At 39.1% G+C, this 24226-nt stretch overlaps 1 protein-coding gene across 2 annotated transcripts in view; it reads left to right on the top strand.

The window, feature by feature from the left end:
* The window catches only part of LOC124722020 (ELL-associated factor 1-like), a 75405-nt gene extending 51713 nt beyond the window's left edge, over positions 1-23692 (top strand). Inside the window, exons 4-5 of one of the 2 annotated variants that reach the window (XM_047247199.1) lie at positions 12303-12414; positions 23410-23692. In XM_047247199.1, coding sequence (XP_047103155.1) covers positions 12303-12414; positions 23410-23501 — 204 coding nt within the window. In that variant the 3' untranslated portion in view covers positions 23502-23692. Of the gene's footprint in view, positions 1-12299; positions 12415-23409 lie in introns of both variants that reach the window. The other variant, XM_047247198.1, reaches the window with a different exon arrangement.
* Positions 23693-24226: the final 534 nt, after the last annotated feature.

Below are 24226 nucleotides of genomic sequence, written 5' to 3'. Positions count from 1 at the left end.
ATCCATGAATATTGACCATTCCCCCTGACCCCGTGTATAATGATACACCAGAGATTTCAAAACCACATTTTAAACTGCAAAATATTTCCAGAGCAGAAGTGAAGTCTGGCCGTAATGTATTGTTATTAACTGCAGATTAAACTGAAAAAACTGCAGAAATGTAAGGAATTATGGGGATGGGACCATTATAAGTTGAAAAAACCAGTGGTTACGGAGAGTTTTTGAGGGGAGGATTATGTAATGATTGACTGAAATAGAGAAAAGGAATACAATAGGAGATGAATGGGTAACTTTGGAAGACAAATTGGTGAAGACAGCAGAGGATTGATGAGACAAAAAGGCAATGCTCAGTAGAAATCTTTAGATGAGACAAGAGATGACTGACAAAAGGAGGAAATATAAAAATACACCAAATGAAGCAGGAAAAAAGGAGGCACAGGTAGAGGAGAAATGCGAGGCTGTAGATGCATGCATGACTATGGGAAAGATAGATGCTCCCTATTGGACAAATACATATCAAAAACATACACACATTTGGGGAAAAGAGAAGCATATCAAGAGCTCAGATGGAAAATCAGAACTAAGCCAAAAAGGGAAGGCGAAAAGATGGAATAAATATATAGAATGGGTGTACGCAGGAAACAGATTTGAAGACAATTTTAGGGAAAGGGAAGAGGAAGTAGATGAAGATGAGGCAGGAGATATGATATTGCAAGAATTTGACCGAGCACTGAAGGACCTAAATCGAAACAAGACACTTGTACTAAATGACATTCCCTCAGAATTATTGAGAGCCTTAAGAGACTGAAATATTCTCCCTGGTGTGCAAGATATAGGAGACAGGGAAATACCTTCAAACCTCAAGAAGTATGTAATAATTCCATTTCTAAAGAAAAGTGCTAATAGGTGTGAATATTACAGAACTATTAGTTACAAAGTACTGACACATTTTATTTACAGAAGAATGGAAAAACTGGTAGAAGCTAACCCCTGGAGAAAATCACCTTGGGTTCTGGAGAAATGTAGGAATACACAAGGCAATACTGACCCTGTGGCTTACCTTAAAAGCTAAGGCTGTAGAAAGGTAAACCTGTGTTTATACGTTTGCAGATTTAGAGAAGCCTTTTCAGAATGCTAACTGGAATATGTCATTTGAAATGCTGAAGGTGGCAGGGATAAATTACAGGGAGCAAAAGGTTATCAACTTGTACAGAAACCAGACTGCAGTTACATGAGTTAAAGGATGTAGGAAGTAATTGAGAAGAGAATGAGACAGAGTTGTAGCCTATCCTTGACTAGAAGAAGGGATCAGTTGGTAGGGCATATTCTGAGGCATCAAGAGATCACCAATTTAGTATTGGAGGGCATCGTGGAGGGAAAAAATTGTAGAGGGAGACCAAGAGATGAATACACTAAACATATTCAGAAGGATGTAGGTTGCAGTAGGAACTAGGAGATGAAGAAGCTTGCACAGGATAGAGTAGCACGGAGAGCTGTATCAAACCAGTCTCTGGACTGAAGACCACAACAACAACAAAGTTTGATGATGACACTGTAATTGTGTCAGAGACTGCAAAGGTATTGAAAGGGTAGTTGAATGGAATGGATTATGTCTTATAAAGAGGTCATAAGATGAATATCAAAAAAATTGAAATGAGAGTAATGGATTTTGGTAGAATTAAATCTGGTAATGATGGGGAATGATGCAGAAATTAGAGTAGGAAATGAGATACTGAAAGTAGTAGATAAGTTTTGCTGTTTGCCTAGAAAAGTATTTTGACAAAGGCGGAAGTAGAGAAGATATAAAAAGCAGATTGGCAATGGTAAGGAAAGCATTTCTGAAAAAGAGAAATTTGTTAATATTGAATATAAATTTAAATAGTAGATAAGTCTCTTCTGAAGGTATTTGTGCTGAGTATAGCCTTATCTGGAAGAGAAATGTGGATGATAAAACAGTCCACATGAGAAAAGAATAGAAGCTTTTGAAATGTGGTGATACAGAAGAATGGTGGAAATTAGTTGGATAGATTGAATAACTAATGAGGAGATACTTATTCAGATTGTGAATAAAAGGAATCTATGGCACAGTTAGACTAAAAATAAGGGATTAGTTGATAGGATATACCCATAGACATCAAGGAATTGTCAGTTTAGTGATGGAGGGAAGTGTAGGGGTATAAAAATTGTAGATGGATGGCGAGGTTCAAATGGATGTAGATTGCAGTAGTTATGCAGTGCTGAAGAGGCTTGTATAGGATAAATTCCTGTAGAGATGTGCATCAAACCAGTCTTTGGACTGATGACCACAACATTAAACAATATATTACCATGACTGTTGCCCTACCAAAAGTCATGGAGTCCATAGCCAACCAAATTTTCTGACTGTTATCAGTATGCTACACTGGCTATGACAGCCAGCGTAGCAGATGGTCATCATTCAGGAAATGTGAATAGATACTTCTTGGTGATAATACTCAATGCTTGTCACTGCTCAACAGTTTTGTTGTTAACTATTGACAGTAAAGGAGATAGGGTCTGCTACCGCATATTCAGAACACCATGTTAGCAGAGTGAACCTGGCAACAGTGTGCTCAAAAAGTTAGTGTGCATTAGATCAGTGGGGAGAGCAGTAGTTATAATTTATTATATGATCTTCATAAAACATAGATAACTATATATGAAATCTTCGGAATGTCAAACTTATGTAGATGAACTGTCCATCATGATTAAGAAACTGCTGATCTCCCAGAAAGACAGTGGCTCAGCTTGTGGACAGTGATGTGGATAGCAAATTGTCTGCTACATATTTCATGTGTTCAGTGTAAACTATCTGATTATTCCCACTGCCTCTGAGTTAAATGCAAAAAATAGCTGTAGATGCTCTTAGCATTCTTACAATTACTCACTGTAATAAACTGCTTTGTTGTCTGCATATGTAAATTGAATTTCCGCTCGACATTTGGTGACCTCCGGTTTCCAAATCATGCATCAGAATGATCGCATCACACACTGGAAAAATTTAATCACGCGCCAGAATGATAAAACACGCCTTATTAAAGATTTCGCATCAACAGCACCACGCAGAATCAATCATGAACAACGTCATGTAATTAGCGCATACAATGACAAACATTAGAATCCTGCAAGCACTGACGTAGCAGCAGCAAATGCAATTCTTAACTCAATGGTGGTGAAATCCCCACTGCTATGGTCAGATAATCCAGTGCTGTGATTCGCCCAACTTAAGAGCCAATTTGTCGTGGCCCACATCACCTTGGGCAATATTAAATACAGTTGTGTGGTGGCTGCACTTAACGAGCAGATGACTGTGGAAGTACGAGACATAATAGCTTCGCTGACAAGCACTGAAAAATACACCTATCAAGCGTGCGCTTGTTGCAAATGGCAGCTAAGCGGCTTGAAAAATTTCCCTCCACTGAAGAACTCGGCGACCGTATACCGACTCATCTAGTTCCTTCTTCACATGCTGGCAGGCAATGTAATTAGGTGGAATATATGGCTGTTGCTCATACCTGTGGATGCACAAAAATTACTCACAGTTTGCACTGTTGACCTCATTCAAACTGCTGACTGAATAGTCAAGGCGTGTCCATCGTCAACTTTCTCACCAGAAAAGAGACTTCTCTGGGAACACTGCAAGCATAAGTAGCTGAACTGTAAGCAAGTCTCAGCCCTACAAATACGGCACTCCACGTGTGTCACAATGGCATGCTCATCCAGCAGAAAGAGGAGTTTGCCCACCAGGGAGAATATCTGCTGGTATCACAAAAACTTTGGAGCTGAAGCTCAAAAGTGTCAGCCACCCAGAACGCTACCAGAAATCAGTAGTGACAGCGACTGGTTTCAGCAGGACAGCCTTCAACTATTCATAACAGAGCAATCTACCAAACTCAACTTTTTTGTTGATACAGGTGCTGATCTCTCAGTTTACCCTTCTTCTAGTCATCCACAGCAGAATACCTGTATACTGCAAATGGATCTTCCATCAAAAATTATGGCTACATCAAATTACATCTGAATTTCAGTCCTTGACATGAATTAATATGGAGATTCATTGTTGCTGATGTGCTGTACCAAATAGTTGGAATGGACTTTGTGTCTTTTTACAATCTCTCCCAGATCTTCACAATCAATACCTGTTTGATTCTAAAACACCGTTATCTAGTCATGGGCATCATGCCAACCATGATGGCATCAAATTGTGTGCTGGTGATTCATCATTCAGTGACCTGCTTCATCAGTTCCCTGAATCATCGCTAAGACACTCAATGGTAGTATTGTCAGTTCACACACAACCTTAAAACTAAAATGTGCAAAGCAAAAGTTCTCTTTTACATTAGCACAAGGGATCTGTCACCCTTCAAATAGTAGCTTGGCCTCTTTACTCCATATAGTCCCCAAGAGGAATAATGGCTGCATCCGTAAGCCAACTGGCATCAACTTACTTCCAGAACAATACGTGATTATTATACTGTGCCACATACAGAAGAGTTTGCTATGCACATTCATGGTAAGATGTTCTCCATGATTGACCCTGGGCTTTTTTATCATTTTACCTATTGCAATGGAAGATATACCAAAACCAGTGTTTGCACTCCATTCAGACTGTATAAATTTGTGTGAATGCCATTTGGACTGTGTAGTGCCTCCTAGACTTCACAGAACTCCATGAATGAAGTAAGACTTACAGGTTTGTTACATCTACATCGAGGACTGGCTTGCGTTGTCATTCAGCAAGTCAGAGCATCTAGCACAGCTGTAGCAACTATTCACTAGACTACAAGAATATGGTTTATTGTTTATCCTCCCAAAATGTGTCTTCAGAGCAATTGAAATAAAATTCTTAGGTTGTCTTATCAGCACACAAGAAATCCTGCCACCTTCAGAGAGAGTGGAAGCTGTTTCTCAGTTCCACTGCCCACTAAAATACAAGAATTATATCGTTTCTGGGGCTTGCTAACTTTTATTGATGTTTTGTGAGCAATTGTGTGTTGTTGGCAGCACTTCTCAATGAAATACGAAAACATTCACCTAAACCTGGAGACACACTACATGGACTGATGAAAAAAGCATGATTGGCCAAATTAAAAGCTGCAATTGCAAAGGTTGCATTGTTAGCTCATCCTCTTCCTGATGCACCTCTCGCAGTTGTGGCAGGTGCATCATCAGCTGAAATTGGAGCCATGTTACAACAAAGTGTGCAACACAGTTGGCAACCTCTAGCTTTCTTCAGCTAGAAATGATCACCTTCACAAGCAGATAGGTCAACATATAACAACAAATGCTATGTGGCATATGCCTCAGTAAAAAAGTTTAAGCATATGCTTGAAGGGAGACATTTTATGATTCTTGTAGGCCATAAACCACGAGTGTATGCTTTCTGTCAGATTAGATTAGATTTACTTTCATTCCAATTGATCCGTAGTGAGGAAGTCCTCCAGGATGTAGAACATGTCAGAAAAACAACAATACATGACAAATATTTACAACTAAAACAAATAAGCTTTTGTACCATTCCACAGGTCCCAAGTGGAATGATCGTCACTTTTTAATGAACACTGTATGAAAGAGTCATTTTACAAATACTGATGCACTGAATTTAAAATAAAAAAGTTTATTTATTTATTTATAAGGTAATAAACTTGCAATACAACTACTATAATACTTATTTACAATGAACACATTACTGCACTGAAATGGTGCAGAAGTTAGATTGTACTTACACACACACACACACACACACACACACACACACAAATTTTCAATGAACTCATTACTGCACTGAAATTGTGCAGAAGTTATATTGTACTTATATACAAATCAGTTGGTTTTACTGAGAAATTCATCAATGGAGTAGAAGGAGTTGGCCACCAATAAATCCTTTAGGCTTCTCTTAAACTGAATTTCATTGGTTGTTAAGCTTTTTATAGCTGCTGGCAAGTTATTGAAAATGTGTGTTCCTGAATAATGCACACCTTTTTGTGCAAGACTAAGTGACTTTAAATCCTTGTGAAGATTATTCTTATTTCTAGTATTGATTCCATGAATTGAGCTGTTGGTTTGAAAAAGTGATGTATTTTTAATGACAAATTTCATTAAGGAATAAATATATTGGGAAGCAGTAGTTAGTATCCCTAGTTCCCTAAACAGGCTTCTGCAAGATGTTCTTGAGTTCACACCACATATAACTCTTACTGCACGTTTTTGTGCCCGGAAAACTTTAGCGTGGCTTGATGAATTACCCCAAAAAATAATCCCATATGACATTATGGAATGAAAGTAAGCATAGTATGCCAGCTTTTTCATTTTTATATCCCCTATGTCTGACACAATTCACATTGCAAATAGAAATTTGTTAAGATGCTTCAGCATTTCTGTGGTGTGCTCCTCCCAGTTGAATTTATTATCAAGCTGTAATCCCAAGTATTTAACACTGTCCATTTCTTCTATCTGCTTCTCGTCGAATGTTAGGCATATACTCGTGGTACACCCCTTACAAGTTCTGAACTGCATGTAGTGTGTTTTTTCAAAGTTTAGTGACAAAGAATTGGCTAGGAACCAGTGATTAATGTCCACAAATATTTTATTAGCTGATCGTACTAAGACTACACTTGATTTTCTATTTATTGCAATGTTTGTATCATCGGCAAACAAAACGAACTTGGCATCTGGTAATGTTACTGATGGAAGGTCATTGATATACACAAGAAAAAGTAAGGGCCCCAAAATGGAACCTTGTGGAACCCCACATGTAATTATTTCCCAGTTGGATGATGCCTGATAGCTTGATACATGTCTCTTTCGTAATAGCGCCCTTTGTTTCCTGCCAGAGATATAAGATTTGAACCATTTTGCAGCATTTCCTGTTACACTATAATATTCTAATTTATTTAAAAGGATATTGTGATTTACACAGTCAAATGCCTTTGACAGATCACAAAATATACTAGTTGCCTGCAATTTTTTGTCTAATGAATTAAGCACATTTTCACCGTAAGTGTAGATAGCTTTCTCAATATCAGAACCCATTATAAATCCAAACTGTGACTTTGACAGTATGTTATTTTAGATAAGACGGTTATAAAGCCGATTGTGCATTACTTTTTCTAAAATTTTTGAGACTCTTGGCAACAGTGAAATTGGACAGAAATTTGATGCTGTTTCTTTATCTCCCTTTGTAAACAGTGGCTTAACTTCAGCATATTTCAACCATTCAGGAAATATTCCACTGATAAACGATTGGTTACACAGATAGCTTAATATGTTACTTAGCTCAGAATCACATTCTTTAATTAACTTTGCTGATATTACATCATACCCACTAGATGGTTTTTGATTTTAAAGATTTTAAGATGGATTATTTCTGCTGGGGTAGTGAGGGTCAAATTCATATTATGGAAGTTACTTGAAATGTCTGGTCTGAGGTATTTCATAGCAGCATCTACCGAACCTGACAACCCCATCTTTTCAGTAATAGTTATAAAATGTTTGTTAAAAAGTTCTGCAACACTATACACATTTGTCACCAATGTATCATTTACTCTTAATGTCTGGTTCATGTCTGGTTCTACCGGTCTCCTCCTTCACTATAACCCATATTGTCTTTATTTTGTTATCTGATATGACTATCTTTTCCTTGTAATATATTTGCTTTGATGTCCATATTACAGTCTTTAATATTTTGCAGTATTTCTTGTAATGTGCTATAGCATCAACATCGGAACTGTTTCGGATTGACAGATACAGTTTTCTTTTTGTTTTACAAGATACCCCTATTCCTTGAGTAATCCATGGCTTCTTTGTAGACTTTGCTCTAACCTTGGTAAGTTTTGGAGGAAAACAGTGTTCGAATAAGGTAAGCACTTTATTAGCAAAAGTGTTATATTTTTCATTCATGCCATGGGCACTGTAAACATCAGTCCAGTGAATGTCTCTGAGGAGTGTCCTAAAATAATCAATTTTTGGGTTATTGATTACCTTCTTGAGCTCAGATGTAACAGATTTTATATCCTGTTCAGTATTAACATTTAACAGAAGGAACTGCATGTCATGATCGGAGAGGCCATTGACTATTGATTTTGTAATATAATTTTGTTCATTGGACTTTTCTATAAAGACATTATCAATGGCTGTTTGTGAGCAATTGGCTACCCGGGTGGGGAACTTTACAGTGGGACTTAAGTTGAATGATAGTGTTACTAACTCAGATAAGTTCTTATTGGGAGAGAGTTTAAGGAAATCTACATTGAAATCACCAGCAACCACTATTTCTTTGTTTTTGCTTGCTAAACAGGCCAGTACAGCTTCAAGGTGGTTTACGAACAGATTAAAGTGACCTGCAGGTGCGCGATATACACTTAATATTATGAAGGATTTTTTGTGAAATTCGACTTCTGTTGCACATTCCTCCATATGCTGTTCTAGGCAAAATTTATGAGTGTCTATGTTCTTAAATTTATGACAGTTCCAGATGAATGTGGCAACTCCTCCTTTCTCCATTTCTGATCTACAAAAGTGAGATGCTAAGCTAAACCTTGTAACACTTAAAAGTTGTATACCAGTGGTCACATGATGTTCAGAGAGGCAGATTATGTCAGCTAGGTTTGAAGACTCTAATTCATCTATGCAGATAGTTAATTGATTAGGGCCTAATTTTATTTCTCAGTCCTCGAATATTTTGATGCAATAGAGATAGCTGACATTTTACATTGAATGAGTTAAAATTGGGTAGAGTTAAAATATCTGCTGACTGTTGAAAATTCTTAACCAATAGCTATTTCTGCTGATGTAATAAGCTAGAATTATGTTTTTTGGTTTCTTTCTCAAACTGAAGGTTTGTCTCAGTTCAAACCTCTCTTAAAATTTGGTTTCTTTCTGTCCTCCCTACCCTAAGAAAGGGTCTTTTCTGAACCTTATAACCACTGGTATTTTACCACTCATGACAGTGCCTCCCCTCTTTAACTTTCCGCTATTTTCCCAGACAATTTACCCTTCCCCTTCCTGTTGAGGTGAAGACCATGCCTAATATAATCCCACCTATTGAGAGAATCAACAGGAACCACACCAATGTGTGGCCCTGCACCCAATATAAGCAGCTGTTCCAGCTCCAAATTAACTCTTTTGACAGAAGAGTTCAAATGAGGTCAGTCATGGCAGCCAAGAACAGATACAAACTCAACACTAGTATGCTTCGATGCTGATGCAATCTTTGCCAGGTCACACTCTATACTGTACCCTGGATCTCTGTCAATATTGTTACCTGCCCCACCCACTATAACCACAGTGTCTTCCTTAGTAAAATCTTTGCAAAGTGATCCTAAATCCTCTGTCACCTGCTCCAGACCAGCACTAGGTTTAAAAAAAGTTGGTGACTTGATATTCTGATCTTAGTTCATCCTGCAAAAGTTGGCCAACACCTCTTCCATGGGAACTACCTAACAACAACACTTCCTCTCTCTTTACTGATTTCCCTACATTCTTACTTTTCAATTTGCTGCTGAAAGTTTGTTGTGCCCTGTCTACACCTGCAACTGCTTGAGGCTCACCAGCTTCTAACTGAAGCAACAGGTCAAATCTATTTTCCACATTCATCATAAAGCTGTCAGACAAAGTTCTAGGCATGTTCCTCCTGTTGCCTGTTGCCACTTCACACGTCTCTTTACCCTTCTCCCTCCTTAACCTGTCAAGATCTCCCCTGGCGTTGTCTAACTGAGCCTGAAGGGCAGCAATTTTCCCCTCCTGTTCTAGTATCTTCCTATCTCTACTACAAATCTTACTCTCTACTACAAAGCTAGACAAGGCATCACCCCAACAATTATGGCATCTGCACTTCATTGTGCAATCTACTGCAGATATTCAGCACATTTGTGATGAGCAGAATTGACCAGCAGCTGCAATATCTCATATTGATACCATTGTGAAGGAACTTGACTTCGACACGTTTGCCAACACCCAGGAAGGAGACTGCGACCTGAAGGCATGCCTTGAAATACCATCAGGCTACAGCTCCAATGTATCAAGATTCCAGGCTTGAATGTAGCACTGTACTGTGACATATCAACACCACATGCATGACCATTCGCTACACCAGATTTTCGCAAACAAGCAATTTCGTTTCTTGGTAGTCTCTCTCATTCGGAAGTAATGGCTGCTGTACAACTGGTGAAGAAGGCACTTGTTTTGCCAAACATTGAAAAAGACTGTTAGCCATTTGTTCACCAGTGCAATGCTAATCAGTGCAACAAAGTAACTCGGCATGTAACAGCTTAACTTTGTGCCTTCACCTAAGTTAACACTTTGAGCACATCCACATCAACTGGACCTTTGCCATGGTGAGAAGGGCCAGTATTATCTGACAGTGATAGACAATTTCTCTTGTTGGCCAGAAATCTATCCTATGCAAGACGCAATGGCATCAAGTGTAGCCATGACCTCCTTCCATGAGTGAAACCCACACTTCATTGTTCCTCTCTGTGTCAGTATTGATCAGAGTGAGCAGTTCAAGCCAGCAACGAACATGCACTTCGTTGTTTCTCTCCATGTCAGTATCAATAATGGTGAGCAATTCAAGCCACATGTCTTTAAAGCAGTCTCAGCATTGCTAGGCATGAGCCGTATTCAAATCTGTGCATACTGCCCCGATGCTAATTGTCTTGTGGAAAGGCTTCATCGGCAGTTGCAGGCCTCACACGGATGCTGTGCCGCAGAACCTTGGGCTGACAGCCTACCTATTTTTCTACTAGACGTGTGGACTGCTTTCAAAGAAGAGCTCAATGCAACAATGACTGAATTAGTGTACAGGTAGACACTTTAACTACCACGAGAGTTCTTTACCAGCATATCAAACAGTGTTACTGAAGCCTCGGTCTTTGTGCAACATCTTCACTTGTGGAATCTCAAGCTCCATACTGCCATTTCAAAAAAACATTCTACCCTACAACCATTCGTTTTCTGTGACTTAAAGTCATGCAAACATGTTTTCGCGTAACACAGTGGTATTCAAACACATCTCCAGTCACCATATGGTGGCCCATACACAGAATTAGCATGCAACGACAAAGATTCAGTGTCAGTATCAATGGCTGTTCCGTCACAATATTGACTGACAGACTCAAGCCAGCCTTCACACCAGCTAACACGTACCACCCATGCCTCCAAGTGAACCTCAAGTCACAACTTGTTTTAGGTGCCACAAACATTTCAGCTGACAGTATTGTTGACACTAGGGGAGGAGTGGTATGGACAGTGAATCGTCTGCTGCGTATTTCATATGTGTTGTGCAAACACTCTGATTCTTTGCATTGCCCTGGAACTAAAAACAGGGGATAGATATAGACACTCATAGAAATCTTGCCCTTACTCGTTGTAACTAACTGTCATATTGTCGGCATAACTAAATTGTGTTTTCACATGACAAGCTCATACAGAGGCTCAGTATACTCTCTAGAATTGCATCATTCTCGTCATTTGTTTCCTTGTCTATGATCTGGCTCAGCACAGAGAAATCCTCATGTGGAGAACTCAAAAGACCCTACATTAAAAAGTAAAGGAGCAGTTCATAAAAAAGGTATGTTTTCATACATTCTACTCACTTACAGTCAGGCCTGACGATCTAGTGGTAAAGCGGGTGCCTGGAAACGGAGAGGTTATGAGAGAATCCTGGTTGAGCCATAGAAGTCTTTCAGTTGTCTTTAACACAGACTTCATCTCTTGATGATGTGAAGAACGTCATGTGTTTTGGATTCCATGTTAAACTGTAGGTCTCCTGTCCCCGATATACTGGAGAAGGTTAGACACATGCAAGGCATCAAGGTGGCGTCCAATTGAAAGACTTGCAATAGACTGTTAATCCACTTGAAATTATTACTTCCGCACTTACTAAAATGCCTTCAGACATTTGTGATCAGTGACTTGTAGACATATTTTCTGTTGTATGAAAATTCCTCAAATTTGAACAGATGTTGCTCCTCATAGTATTAAAAATTAGAACAAATTTTTTTTTTCTTCTTAAAATATACAGCAAAATCATGTGAAAAATTGTTTTTTTTCCATCATTTAATTTTAACCTGCACTGTTTGAAGAGTGTGTCACACTGTTATATTGATTCATGTATTTGATTCATGTATTATAATAATAGAGCTTTTAGAACTAGGGAACTGTTAGTTTGTTTGTTATATGTGGCAGTTTTTGGTACTTATTCTTCATTTGATCCATGCATGTTCAGACTGATAAACATATTGTTGTGAATTTTAAAATATTATTATTATTGTTATTTTTAGCAGGGTCAGCAGTCATCTGACATTTATCTCTCCGAATCATCATCAGATAGTTCGGATGAGTCAGGCGCAGAAGGTCATCAGAAAGCTACAGAATGTTCTCCATCTTATAATAATGGTAAGATTTTAGCCTTACAAGTGGTGATAAGCCAGCAGACTGGTGAGTAATTTGCTTCTTTTACTGATTCTATTTGTTGACAAGTAACATTGGTACGAGATTTCCTCTGCTGTACACCATACTGTCATGTGGATTATGTAGAGATAATTTCCACTGTATCTGGTTCAGGACTTGGCAAAACTACCAATTTGCACAAAAAAACCAGTCATTAATTATCATACACCTTGTAAAAGATATTTGTGGCTCCACATTTGAGAACCCCATTGCACTAGAGTGAGGAGAAAGAGTTTATTAGGTATGAGAAGCTCTGTTACTAATGTACCTCTCTTGTATTATTATCTGGCTGCAATAACTTAAGAAATTAAAGTTGCAATAATACCAGTACCTAGTACTCTACACCAAGTGCCATGTAGTGACTCATAACAAATAAATGTAAAGTCTGCTTGTAAAAGATTTGGCACATTGTGTTTAGTTAACAGGTGAACATCGACAGGGGAGATGGATGGACTACAGACTTTTGTTATTCATTACCAAATATTCATGCAGTTCTAGAAATGATTGTGATTCTACTAAACCACAGGTTTAGCCTAGTCTGTTACATGGCCAGGATGAATGGGAAATACTGTGACATTAGCAATCATTGCTTAACTAAGGTTTATTTCTTTGACACATTGTTCATGGCAAATTCTACTATAGTGTTTACTGCAATGATAGTTTTGGCATTATCTTATAGCTGAGGCAAATGTGAACCTTTGCGTGTCTCTTTGTGAAAATAAGTTTCTTTTTTCCCTGTTGTTTCCTTGTATACATTGTGACTTACCAGTAAAAACGCTTCTTACTAAATAAATCCCTGAAATAAGATTACTCACTGCAAAAATAATTGTAACCAATGCTCCTTCAGTCAATTGTCCAGGCATTGGCAAGTAATGTGAAATTTTAAATAAAAACATTTGGTAATAAAATCAGGATAATGATTAAAAAGGTAATACTTTTCTGAATAGCTGACAAAAATGACACCATAGAGTTTAAGCTGAATGAACTAATTCAATCAGTCAGCCAAACACAGAAATTGTGAAGAATGGTGGACCTTCAATAATTCATTCACACATGAAATAAAATAATAATAACTGTCAAATGCAGTTACACTTGTGTATCTGCATAATTAGAATGGTAGCGGATTCCCCAATTAGTGGTTAAACATCACTGGTATACAAAAAGCAGTCTCATATTATTTAATTAAACATAAAATAGTCACCAGCTCATAAGTACATAAAGTCCACTACAGCTCTCAAAATCATGAGCAGATTCTCTCATTCTATCCAGTATTAATTCCAAATGCAACCAAAATAAGTTAAAGTTCAATGCAGCACATCCCTAGTATCTGCGAAATGCTGAAGTTCCGCTCAACTATTGGAGGCTGAGCCCCATTTAGCTTAGAATATTTCTAAGTACACTATGTGATGAAAAGTATCCAGACACCCCCAAAAACATATGTTTTTCATATTAGGTGCAGTGTGCTGACATCTACATCTACATCTACATCCACATCCATACTCCGCAAGCCACCTGACGGTGTGTGGCGGAGGGTACCCCGAGTACCTCTATCGGTTCTCCCTTCTATTCCAGTCTCGTATTGTTCGTGGAAAGAAGGATTGTCGGTATGCTTCTGTGTGGGCTCTAATCTCTCTGATTTTATCCTCATGGTCTCTTCACGAGATATACGTAGGAGGGAGCAATATACTGCTTGACTCTTCGGTGAAGGTATGTTCTCGAAACTTTAACAAAAGCCCGTACCGAGCTACTGACAAGGGAACCTCCCCATCGCACCCCCCTCAGATTTAGTTATAAGTTGGCACAGTGGATAGGCCTTGAAAAACTGAACACAGGTCAATTGAGAAAACAGGAAGAAGTTGTGTGGAACTATGAAAAAATTAGAAAATTAACAAACTGAGTAGTCCATGCGAAGATAGGCAACAACATGGAGAGTAGGACAGTAGGAGCGCCGTGGTCCCGTGGTTAGCGAGTCAATCTGCGGAACGAGAGGTCCTAGGTTCAAGTCTTCCCCGAGTGAAAATTTTAATTTTTTATTTTCAGTTTATGTGACAAACTCTTACATTTTCATCACTTTTTGGGGGTGATTATCACATCCACAAGAAAACCTAAATCGGGCAAGGTAGAAGAATCTTTTTACCCATTCGCTAAGTGTACAAGTTAGGTGGGTCGACAACATATTCCTGTCATGTGACGCACATGCCGTCACCAGTGTCATATAGGATATATCAGATGTGTTTTCCTGTGGAGGAATCAGTTGATCTATGACCTTGTGATCAAATGTTTTCGGTTCCCATTGGAGAGGCACGTCCTTTCGTCTACTAATCGCACGGTTTTGCGGTGCGGTCGCAAAACACAGACACTAAACTTATTACAGCGAACAGAGACGTCAATGAACGAACGGACAGATCATAACTTTGCGGAAATAAAGAAAGTAAAATTTTCAGTGGAGGGAAGATTTGAACCAAAGACCACTCATTCCGCAGCTACACACGCTAACCATAGGACCACGGCGCTCCTCAGCTCACTATTTCCTTGATGTTCCTTATATTCCTCATGGACTACTCAGTTCGTATATTTTGCTTATTTTTTTCATAGTTCCACACAACTTCTTCCTGTTTTCTCGAGTGACCTGTGTTCAGTTTTTCAAGGCATATGTACTGTGCCAACTTATAACTAAATCTGAGGGGAGTGCGATGGGAAGGTTCCCTTGTGAGCGTCTCTCGTGCAGAGTGTTCCACTGGAGTTTATCTATCATCTCCATAACGCTTTCGCGATTACTAAATGATCCTGTAACGAAGCGCACTGCTCTCCATTGGATCTTTTCTCTCTCTTCTATCAACCCTATCTGGTATGGATCCCACACTGCTGAGCAGTATTCAAGCAGTGGGCGAACAAGCGTACTGTAACCTACTTCCTTTGTTTTCGGATTGCATTTCCTTAGGATTCTTCCAATGAATCTCAGTCTGGCATCTGCTTTACTGACGATCAACTTTATATGATCATTCCATTTTAAAACACTCCTAATGCGTACTCCCATCTACTGCCAGGTACTCCATATCAGTGACCTCAGTAATCATTAGCCATCATGAGAGAGCAGAATGGGGAACTCCGCAGAACTCTCGGACTTCGAACATGGTCAGGTGATTGGATGTCACTTGTGTCATATGCCTGAACGTGAGATTTCCACACTCCTAAAGATCCCTAGGTCCATTGTTTCCTATGTGATAGTGAGGTGAGATTTCCACACTCCTAAAGATCCCTAGGTCCATTATTGCCTATGTGATAGTGAGGTGAAAACGTGAAGGAACACGTACAGCACAAAAGCGTACATGCTGACCTCATCTATTGACTGACATAGACGGCCAACAGTTGAAAAGTGTTGTAATGTGTAATAGGCAGACCATCACACAGGAATTCCAAACTGCATCAGGATCCACTACAAGTACTATGACAGTTAGGCGGGAGGTGAGAAAACTTGGATTTCATGGTCGAGCGGCTGCTCATAAGCCACACATTAAGCCGATATATGCCAACCGAGGCCTCGCTTGGTGTAAGGAGCGTAAACATTGGAAAAATGTTGTGTGGAGTGGCCAATCACAGTACAAAATGTGGCAATCCGATGGCAGGGTGAGAGTCTGGTGAATGCGCGGTGAACATCATCTGCCAGCGTGTGTAGTGCTGAGAGTAAAATTTGGAGGCGGTGGTGTTATGGTGTGGTCGTTTTTTTCATGGTGGGGGCTTGCACCTCTTGTTGTTTTGCATGGCACTATCACAGCACAGTCCTACATTGATGTTTTAAGCACCTTTTTGCTTCCCACTGCTGAAGAGCAATTCGGGGTTGGCAATTGCATCTTTCAACATGATCGAGCACCTGTTCATAATGCACAGCCTGTGGTGGAGTGGTTACACAACAGCAACATCCCTCTAATGGGCTGGCCTACACAAAGTCCTGATCTGAATCCTATAGAACACCTTTGGGATGTTTTGGAACGTGTACTTCATGTCGGGCCTCACCGATCGACATTGATACTGCTCCTCAGTGCAGCACTCCGTGAAGAAGGGGATGCCATTCCCCAAGAAAGCTGTCATCAAGACTAAGGGTAGTCCAATGCCATACTGAATTCCAGCATTACCGATGGAGGGTGCCATGAACTTGTAAGTGATTTTCAGCCACAGAAGTATTCATGTGGTCACTTGGTGCCAAAAGTCTACCACTTTTACAAGTCTGAAACTGTCTGTTCCAGAATATTTTATCTTAATGCTGATAAGTAAATTCCATTTTGAAAGTCCGCTGCTGCAGCACAGTGGTCAGCATTTGGTGAATGCACAATGTGTGCTGAACTCTGTTGGCAAGCCACAGAAAGCAATATAGAATCATTTGGTGTGTTTGTATTTTTTTGTGACTATTTGAAAATGCCACTCTGATTGAGAATCCTGCCAACTGTGAAATACACACTGTAATTTGTTTTCTTAGTATTAAAGGCATGGCAGTGACTGAAATGTATCATCAGTTCCATGAAGTGTATGGAGGAAACATTATGAGTGATGTGCTGGTACAGAAATGATTGAGAGTTTTCAAAGATGGCTGTACAAATGTGCATGATGAGGAACTAAGTGCATGACTGTCTGTCATTACTGACAATTTGGTACAGAAAGATGATGAAAAAGTGAGAGAGAACAGATACTTTGTAATTTCAGTGTTAGCTGACGAATTTCCTCACCTGTCGAGAAGTGTGCTTTATGCAATTGTTACAGAATGTGTAAATTATTGAAAGTTTTGCTCATGCTAGACACGGATAATACTGACAGGTGCACAAAAACAAACGTTTAGCCAGTTCTTTGGCTCCCCTAGAGTGATACAGTGAGGAAGGTGATGAGTTTTTAAGTCAAATTGTTACATCGGGCTAAAAGCAGCAATTCGTGGAATGGCAGATTTCAACATCATCCAAGAAAATCATGTGTACTATGTGATTCTTCAGTTTCTCCCAGTGTATTTGTTGGTCGAACAGCCCATGGGTTACTACTGCCAGTTCATAATTTCCAATGGGCACAATATTTCGGTGACCAGACATGTTGCCACCTTCAGGTATGCTGATGATGGTGACATGTCTGATTGCCGAAATACTGTGCCCATTGGACACTATGGACAGGCAGTACATCCGTGGACTGTTTGATCATGTGTATCATTTTTTTGAGACAGGAAGAGTGTGTTGCTTGTGGATTTTTTGTCTCGTGGTGACTTAGTGTGAGACCTTAAAAAACTGCACTGTGCATTTCAAAACAAAAGGTGTGGCTTGCTGAGTAAGGGGTCATTTTGCTTCATGACAATGCTCATCCATATGAAACTAATTGAACTCGAGAGCTGATCAAATCATTTAGCTGGGAACAACTTGATCACCCTCCATACATATCTGATCTAGCACCCAGTGACTACCACATGTTCCTGCATTGAAGAGGCATCTGGGTGGTCAGTGTCATGACAATGATGAAGATGTCAAAACAACTCTGTTCAGTGGTTATCTAATCAGGAGGCATATTTCTACAAAGATTGTACTCAAAAGCTGGTTTTATGATATGATAAGTGCCATAATATTGGTGGAAAATATGTAGAATAGTAGATTAAAATAGAAGCTTTCATGTAAAAATAAAATTGCTATGAATAGTGTACTTATTTTTATTTATTTGAAAATGGCACTTAAAAAATATGCCTTGTACAGAAGTTCAAGGTGTCCAGCATTCTGAAAAACTCAGTGAATTTTTATATTTTGCTTAAAAACCCTGGGAAAGGCATGGTGTCTCATTTAATTGTGGCCAGAGGCATCTGCTTGACTTGATGAAGTACTGTGCTCACTGTTCACCCTCAACTAGGTGCTGTGGGACCATCCTCCACCGTCATTTTGGCACCCCTCAACACTTCCCCTCACTCAGTCCAACACAGTGGCCAGCCAAACAGCCCAGCCTGGCTGAGTCCAGACAAGCTGGTGGAGGTTTGTTGTTGTTGACAGGTAATGGCTTGCACACCTGGCTGTGCTACACTGGTATTTTGTTGTCATGATTTTGTGTGTTTTTGGCACAATATTACCAGCAAGGATCTATGATGTATTTGGTGTTGTTTACACTTACATCTGTTCAAATGTACTGCCTTGTTTGCTAATGCGATGTCATCACAAAGACATGGGGTTTTAGGGGGGGTTTGTGGCATATTTGAGTCCATTTATTTTGACTCAGGGATACGAGGGCATGATAGGTTGGCATACAGTACATTTTTTGGATAATACCAAAAAATTACTGTTGTATATGTCAACAGCTATCGATTGTATTGCTTTGTGTTCTAATTAGATCTTTAGTGGTAGGCATAAAATAGTGTAATTAGAACATTATCAAGTAGTCATTGGACTTTGGTGTGCAGTTGTTGGTTTAGTTAACATTGAGCTAAAGCCTGCAGTGCAACATGTGGGGACTGTGGAAGTAAGTGCCTGGGGCATGATGGGCGAGGCAACACTTTGTATCATTTCTGTCCTAGGTGGCCAACATTTACAATGGTGCTATGGGTCTTAGCCAACATAAACTACTTTCAATTACATGCCCGCAAGGAAGATTTCATTGCCTTATGTTGGACCTTCTCAGGGAGATGTAGGCGGGAGTGTGTCGTGGAAGTTGCTCATAACAAAGGGAAAAGTGTAGGTCATGAAATTTTCCATTGGTTTTCTATCTTTGTGAACTGTTGGCCACATCTCAGTATATTGTTTAGGTGCGATCCTATCTAATGTGTATGCTACCTCAGGGCTTACTTGATCAAATGGAAATGTGTGTTCAGTTCTTACTGGAATTTTGGTGGCTCACAGAGCACAAGCCTTAAAATTTCAGTTTTTATTCATGCTCTCTGAAGCCAACTTGTCGCACAGCAATACAGGCTAGCAGGTCTTGTTGAGTCATGCAAGGGCTCAAGGCTACTAGGAGTGTCTAATATCCATGCTCATTGCCACAGAAGCCATGGCTCCAGTGCTACTGCATCAGACATAGCCTCTGTGGTGCAGCCTGCACCTTTAAAATACCAGTTTTAATGAAGAAAAGTGGTATTTCTAATTAGCCTCCCCATATTTTTAGTCTGCTACAATACAGGCAGTACATCATGAAATTGTGGTGTGTCCCAGCAATCAGGTGTTACCCCGAGGAAATTGCATCAAGCACCTACTGCAGGAACCTCTGGACAATGGATGACAATGCTGCATTATGTGCAGAGTGATGTCATGATGAAGGCAGAGATCCATTTGTATCTGTTGGCTGCTGTGAGACATCAGTCTCCTCTGGACATTGGCTACTTACCAGATGTGTTCCCAGACAGTAATATTGCTTCCAAAATGCAGCTTCAAAAGCCAAAAGTAAATTATGGCCTTATGTTTGGACTGGAGCTGTTTTTCACTAAACAACTATAGAAGGTAGTTGCTGCCTGTGATGTGATAGTGCTTGAGTTTGATCTTTTTGTACATTTGTGGAATAGCGTATTGGGCCAGGTTTCGAGCAGTTGCCTCACTTCAGTGTTTTTGAGAAAAAGTGCTGCAAAAGATTAATTGAAGAATTTGAGGCAGGTGCATCCAGTCTGAGGTAAATCTGAAAAGGTAAGTTGTTCTTGTGCCCATGGATGGCACTAATGTTAATAAAGCATTCCTAAGAGCTGGAAAGCCAGCTTAGAGTTGAGGATAATCCAGAGGGTCCCATGCTTTTGGACATGTGGCCTACATACAGTGCATAGTGACCTTAAGACAGATTTTACTAGCATTGATTGGAATCTTGTTCAGTTTCTGAGAGCTTTATGTAACCTATTGAAAAATGTTCCCACCTGCTAAGCTGATTTCAGCAATATTACAGGCACTTGTTTTGCCACAGAAGTTTTGCACTGTTTGGTGGGTAGAAAATAAAGTGTTGTCGATCTGGACTGTTTAAAAATGCTTAAGGGAAGTAGAAAGAGATTAGAAGGAACAGAAGTACATAAAACCAAAACCTAAGGTCAGTACAGGAATTCCTAACAGTCATAGCTTCCAGTTAATGTGTAAGTCTTTGAGGTGCAACATGCTGATGGTTCAACTCATCTTTTTCAAGACTGTGGCTGCTCAAGTTGAGTTGTTTCTGACTAAATTTCAGTCAGGTGCTTCCTTACCTCCTCTCCTCTATAACTCCCACCAGTCTGTAGTGAGAGAATTCATGCAACCAGAAGTTCGTAGAAAAAAAAACCAGCTTCAAGACACATCTGAATGACAACAAACTCAGTTGCAACCTCAGATAAAAAAAATAATCCTGATTAATGTGACATGTAACAGAAAGATATCTTGGCATTACAAAATGTGTGCCTTACATTTGTTAAGAGTATGGTACCCAAAATTGTAAATAAATGTCCTGTGGCTTTTTTATTTATGAATTGCACTCTATGTTCAGTCCCAGAAGTGGCAATTAACGCCAACCATGAGAAGAGACAGTTAACCATAGCCATAGAATTGATGTATCTCACTACCTGAAATTGCTTTGGTGGTCATGAGGCTGTTGCCATTGCCTGTGGGTTCTAGAGTCTTGTAGAGACCATTTCAGTAAAGGAAATCCTCAAAGAATTTGATGGAGATTGTGTTCGCATCAGTCAGTTCTGGATGGTGGTCATAGGGTCAAGAGTAGACATGAAAATTGAAGAGATTTTTTGACAGTTGCTTGCAGTCTCTTCCATGCCAGTGCCAGCCTTGAAAGAGGTTTCTCTGACAACTCCATTCTCAATTTGTAACTGTCATAATGCACTTAATACACAGTTTCCAAAATGCACATGGTATGTACCGTGAAATAGTAGCATAGAGGAGGACAGCTGAGAAGTCATCAAAAGAAAATGAGTAGAGAAAAGCTAAAAGCACTATAAACTATAAAAACAAAACTCAAAGAAAGTGTTGAGAAGATGCTTCTCAGATTGAAGTAGTAATTCCATCACTAAAAACTACCTATGTGTGACTTCACTTAATGTCCATGTATGTCTCTGTATGAGACTAGTCTGTAATTTGTTTAAATGGTATTTGGATTTATTCATGAATTTCTAAGTAAAAAGTGTAATTTTTTACTGAAACAGATAATGCTCTTTGTTTATATCTGCTCCCAACAGCTGATTTAAATCTTTACGAACAATGTTTCACATCGTTTGCAACCTAGTCTCATTCCACACTGTCCAGGCACCTTAATAGGGCACCTGTCAAAAGCCTGAATATGGTCCCTAAGAGTAGATGCATACTTACATTGATCCATTGTGCCTTCCAGAATTACAAGATTGGCCAGAGAATGCCATGAGAACATTCCTCCAGACCATAATACTCATGCCTTCAGCCTGGACCCTTGCTTTCAGTTGTTTCATGCCATACACATCAACAGCCTGGTAGAGCACAAAACTAGATTCATCTGAAAAGGCTACCTGTCACTACTCAGTGGTCACCTGCTTGCTATATTGGTGTGCAAATTCCAGCCATCGTCACCACTGAACAGCGACCAGCATAAGTGCATGAACAGGTGCCTGCTGCAGAGGCCCATAGACAGCAATGTTCACTGAACGGTCATTGATGAGATACTGTTTGTAGCTCCTTGGTTCATCAGTTCTCCAACAGCTGCACGTCTATTTTCTTGTACACATCTCTGCAGCCATTATGCTGCCCTATCATCTAGGGCCCATGGTGCACCACTGTTGCCTTGGCGCCAGTTTAGCCATGCGTTGTATACTTTAACCACCACAGCACATGAAGAGTTTACAAACTTATCTATGTCCGAGATGCTTCCAACCTTGGCCCTAAAGTCAATGATCATCCCCTTTTGGATGGGAGATGTCATTCTGTTTCTGCATTACAAGGAAGACTGCACTGTTTTGTGTTTCATCCAACATGCTTTAAAAACCTGCTATTACTAGTGCTACCACCTGCTGTCTGTGAGTAGCTGTTGCACAGTGACATTGAACATAGCCAGTGGTCAAATTAACGTGATTGAACCGTGTACTTTTTCTTTTTGTTCAAATTACATTTACACTTAATTCTGTTGTGATATCATGGTAAAAATAAACCATGTTCATTTTAAGTTTCTTTTCTGTTTAACTGAGAAAATAGCCCCCATTATTTTCCTATATGTCATTGACAAAATTTTTAGATTTTGTCATCAAATCAGGATTTGTTAGGGTCTGAGCACAATGGAACTCTGGAAGAATAAAAAAAATTGGTGTAGAAGACCCGGAAATGTCTTTCTCTCTTAGACCATACACAATTTTCTATATTGAAAAGTTTAAGTATAATCAATTAAAACATGGATTTTGTGTGCAGGAAAGAACAAAATGTTAAACTGTGTAAAACAATAAAGTTGGCCCACCCAATAGATGTGTCCTTTCACACTGTTTTTACTGGTGGTAACAAATCTTATATGCAAATCAACACTTTCAAATAACAAGTATCTTTAATATAAGCTGAATTAATATTTAATTAATTAAACTAAAAATCAAGTAATAATCTAGACATATGTTACATAGCTAAGTAGGGATAGGTATGGGGAATGCCATACTGAATTCATTTGCAGTGTAATTGTGGAGAATATGATGATCTGACACATTTACATAATTAAAAGGCTATAAAATGTAATAATTCAACAAATAAAATGTGTACAAGTGTGTGGCTTTCAAGGATGATTGGTAGTGTCCTAAGCTAAAATCCAATACACTGTTTGTCAAGATTGCGTAGAGTTCAGCAGCCATTAATTTTTAATGGTTTATATAAGAATATCCATTTATTGTGACTACCTAACTTGTATGGTTTTTGTTGTATTTATGATATTAATGTCTCAATAAATGCTCCTCGAAGCTGTAACTGGTTTTACGTTACAATGAAACTGTGTTGGGACACAAAAATATGTATCCTAATAAAACATTCCTTTGTTCTGTTGCAGGTAGAGCTAATGCAGTTAAATGCAGATACTCACCAGGTGCACAACTGCTAAATGAAGACCTGCAGCTTTCTGAATCAGGATCAGATGACTGACAAGTTCCATGCTCATTATTACTGTACTGCTTATAATAATGTAGCCAAACTAGACTCTCAGTTTTGTAAGCAAACATTATTGGTACAGTTTCTTTGAACAGTTTCATTTGAGAGTTTTTTCACTCAATTGTTTGTGTGATTATTAAATCATAGTTCCTCTTTACCTGCATATTAAAAAGTGAGAAACTGCACTTGTGTGTTGTAATCTAATATATGAGGACTTTTTCTACCCATGTTTTTCCCTTCTATTGATGCATAATTGATAGTGTGGAGTATACAATGAGTGATCAAGTATGTGTGTACCTGAACAGATAAAGTAGGCTGTACAGTATTGTGAAGACCTGTTTGCTTGTAGGGAAAGTGACACTCTTTTCTTCCCTCCATTCCTGATTATTGCATTTACACTTACGAGATGCCATATATTATATGGAAAACTTTATTAAGATCAGTCACAATGAAGAAAATACAATACTTCTTCAGATGCTATGATCTGCCCTAAATGTTATCTCAAAACATATAGTTTCATTTTAAATGTGCTGTAGTAACAAGAATTGCATGGGCTGAAATTTGTCTAATATATAGGAGGACCATATAGTTCTAATGTTAGTGCTGCAGTTCTGGAGTCAGAAGGTAACAAATGATATAAAAATATCATTTTCTGAAAATGTATTTTACGTCAACATTTTTTCTCGAGCTATGGGTAAACTTATACGCTACTGTAATAT

The sequence above is a fragment of the Schistocerca piceifrons genome, chromosome X (genome assembly GCF_021461385.2).
Source record: "Schistocerca piceifrons isolate TAMUIC-IGC-003096 chromosome X, iqSchPice1.1, whole genome shotgun sequence".
In the NCBI taxonomy this organism is placed as follows: Eukaryota; Metazoa; Arthropoda; class Insecta; order Orthoptera; family Acrididae; genus Schistocerca; species Schistocerca piceifrons.
This window is presented reverse-complemented; position numbering and strand designations above follow the sequence as displayed.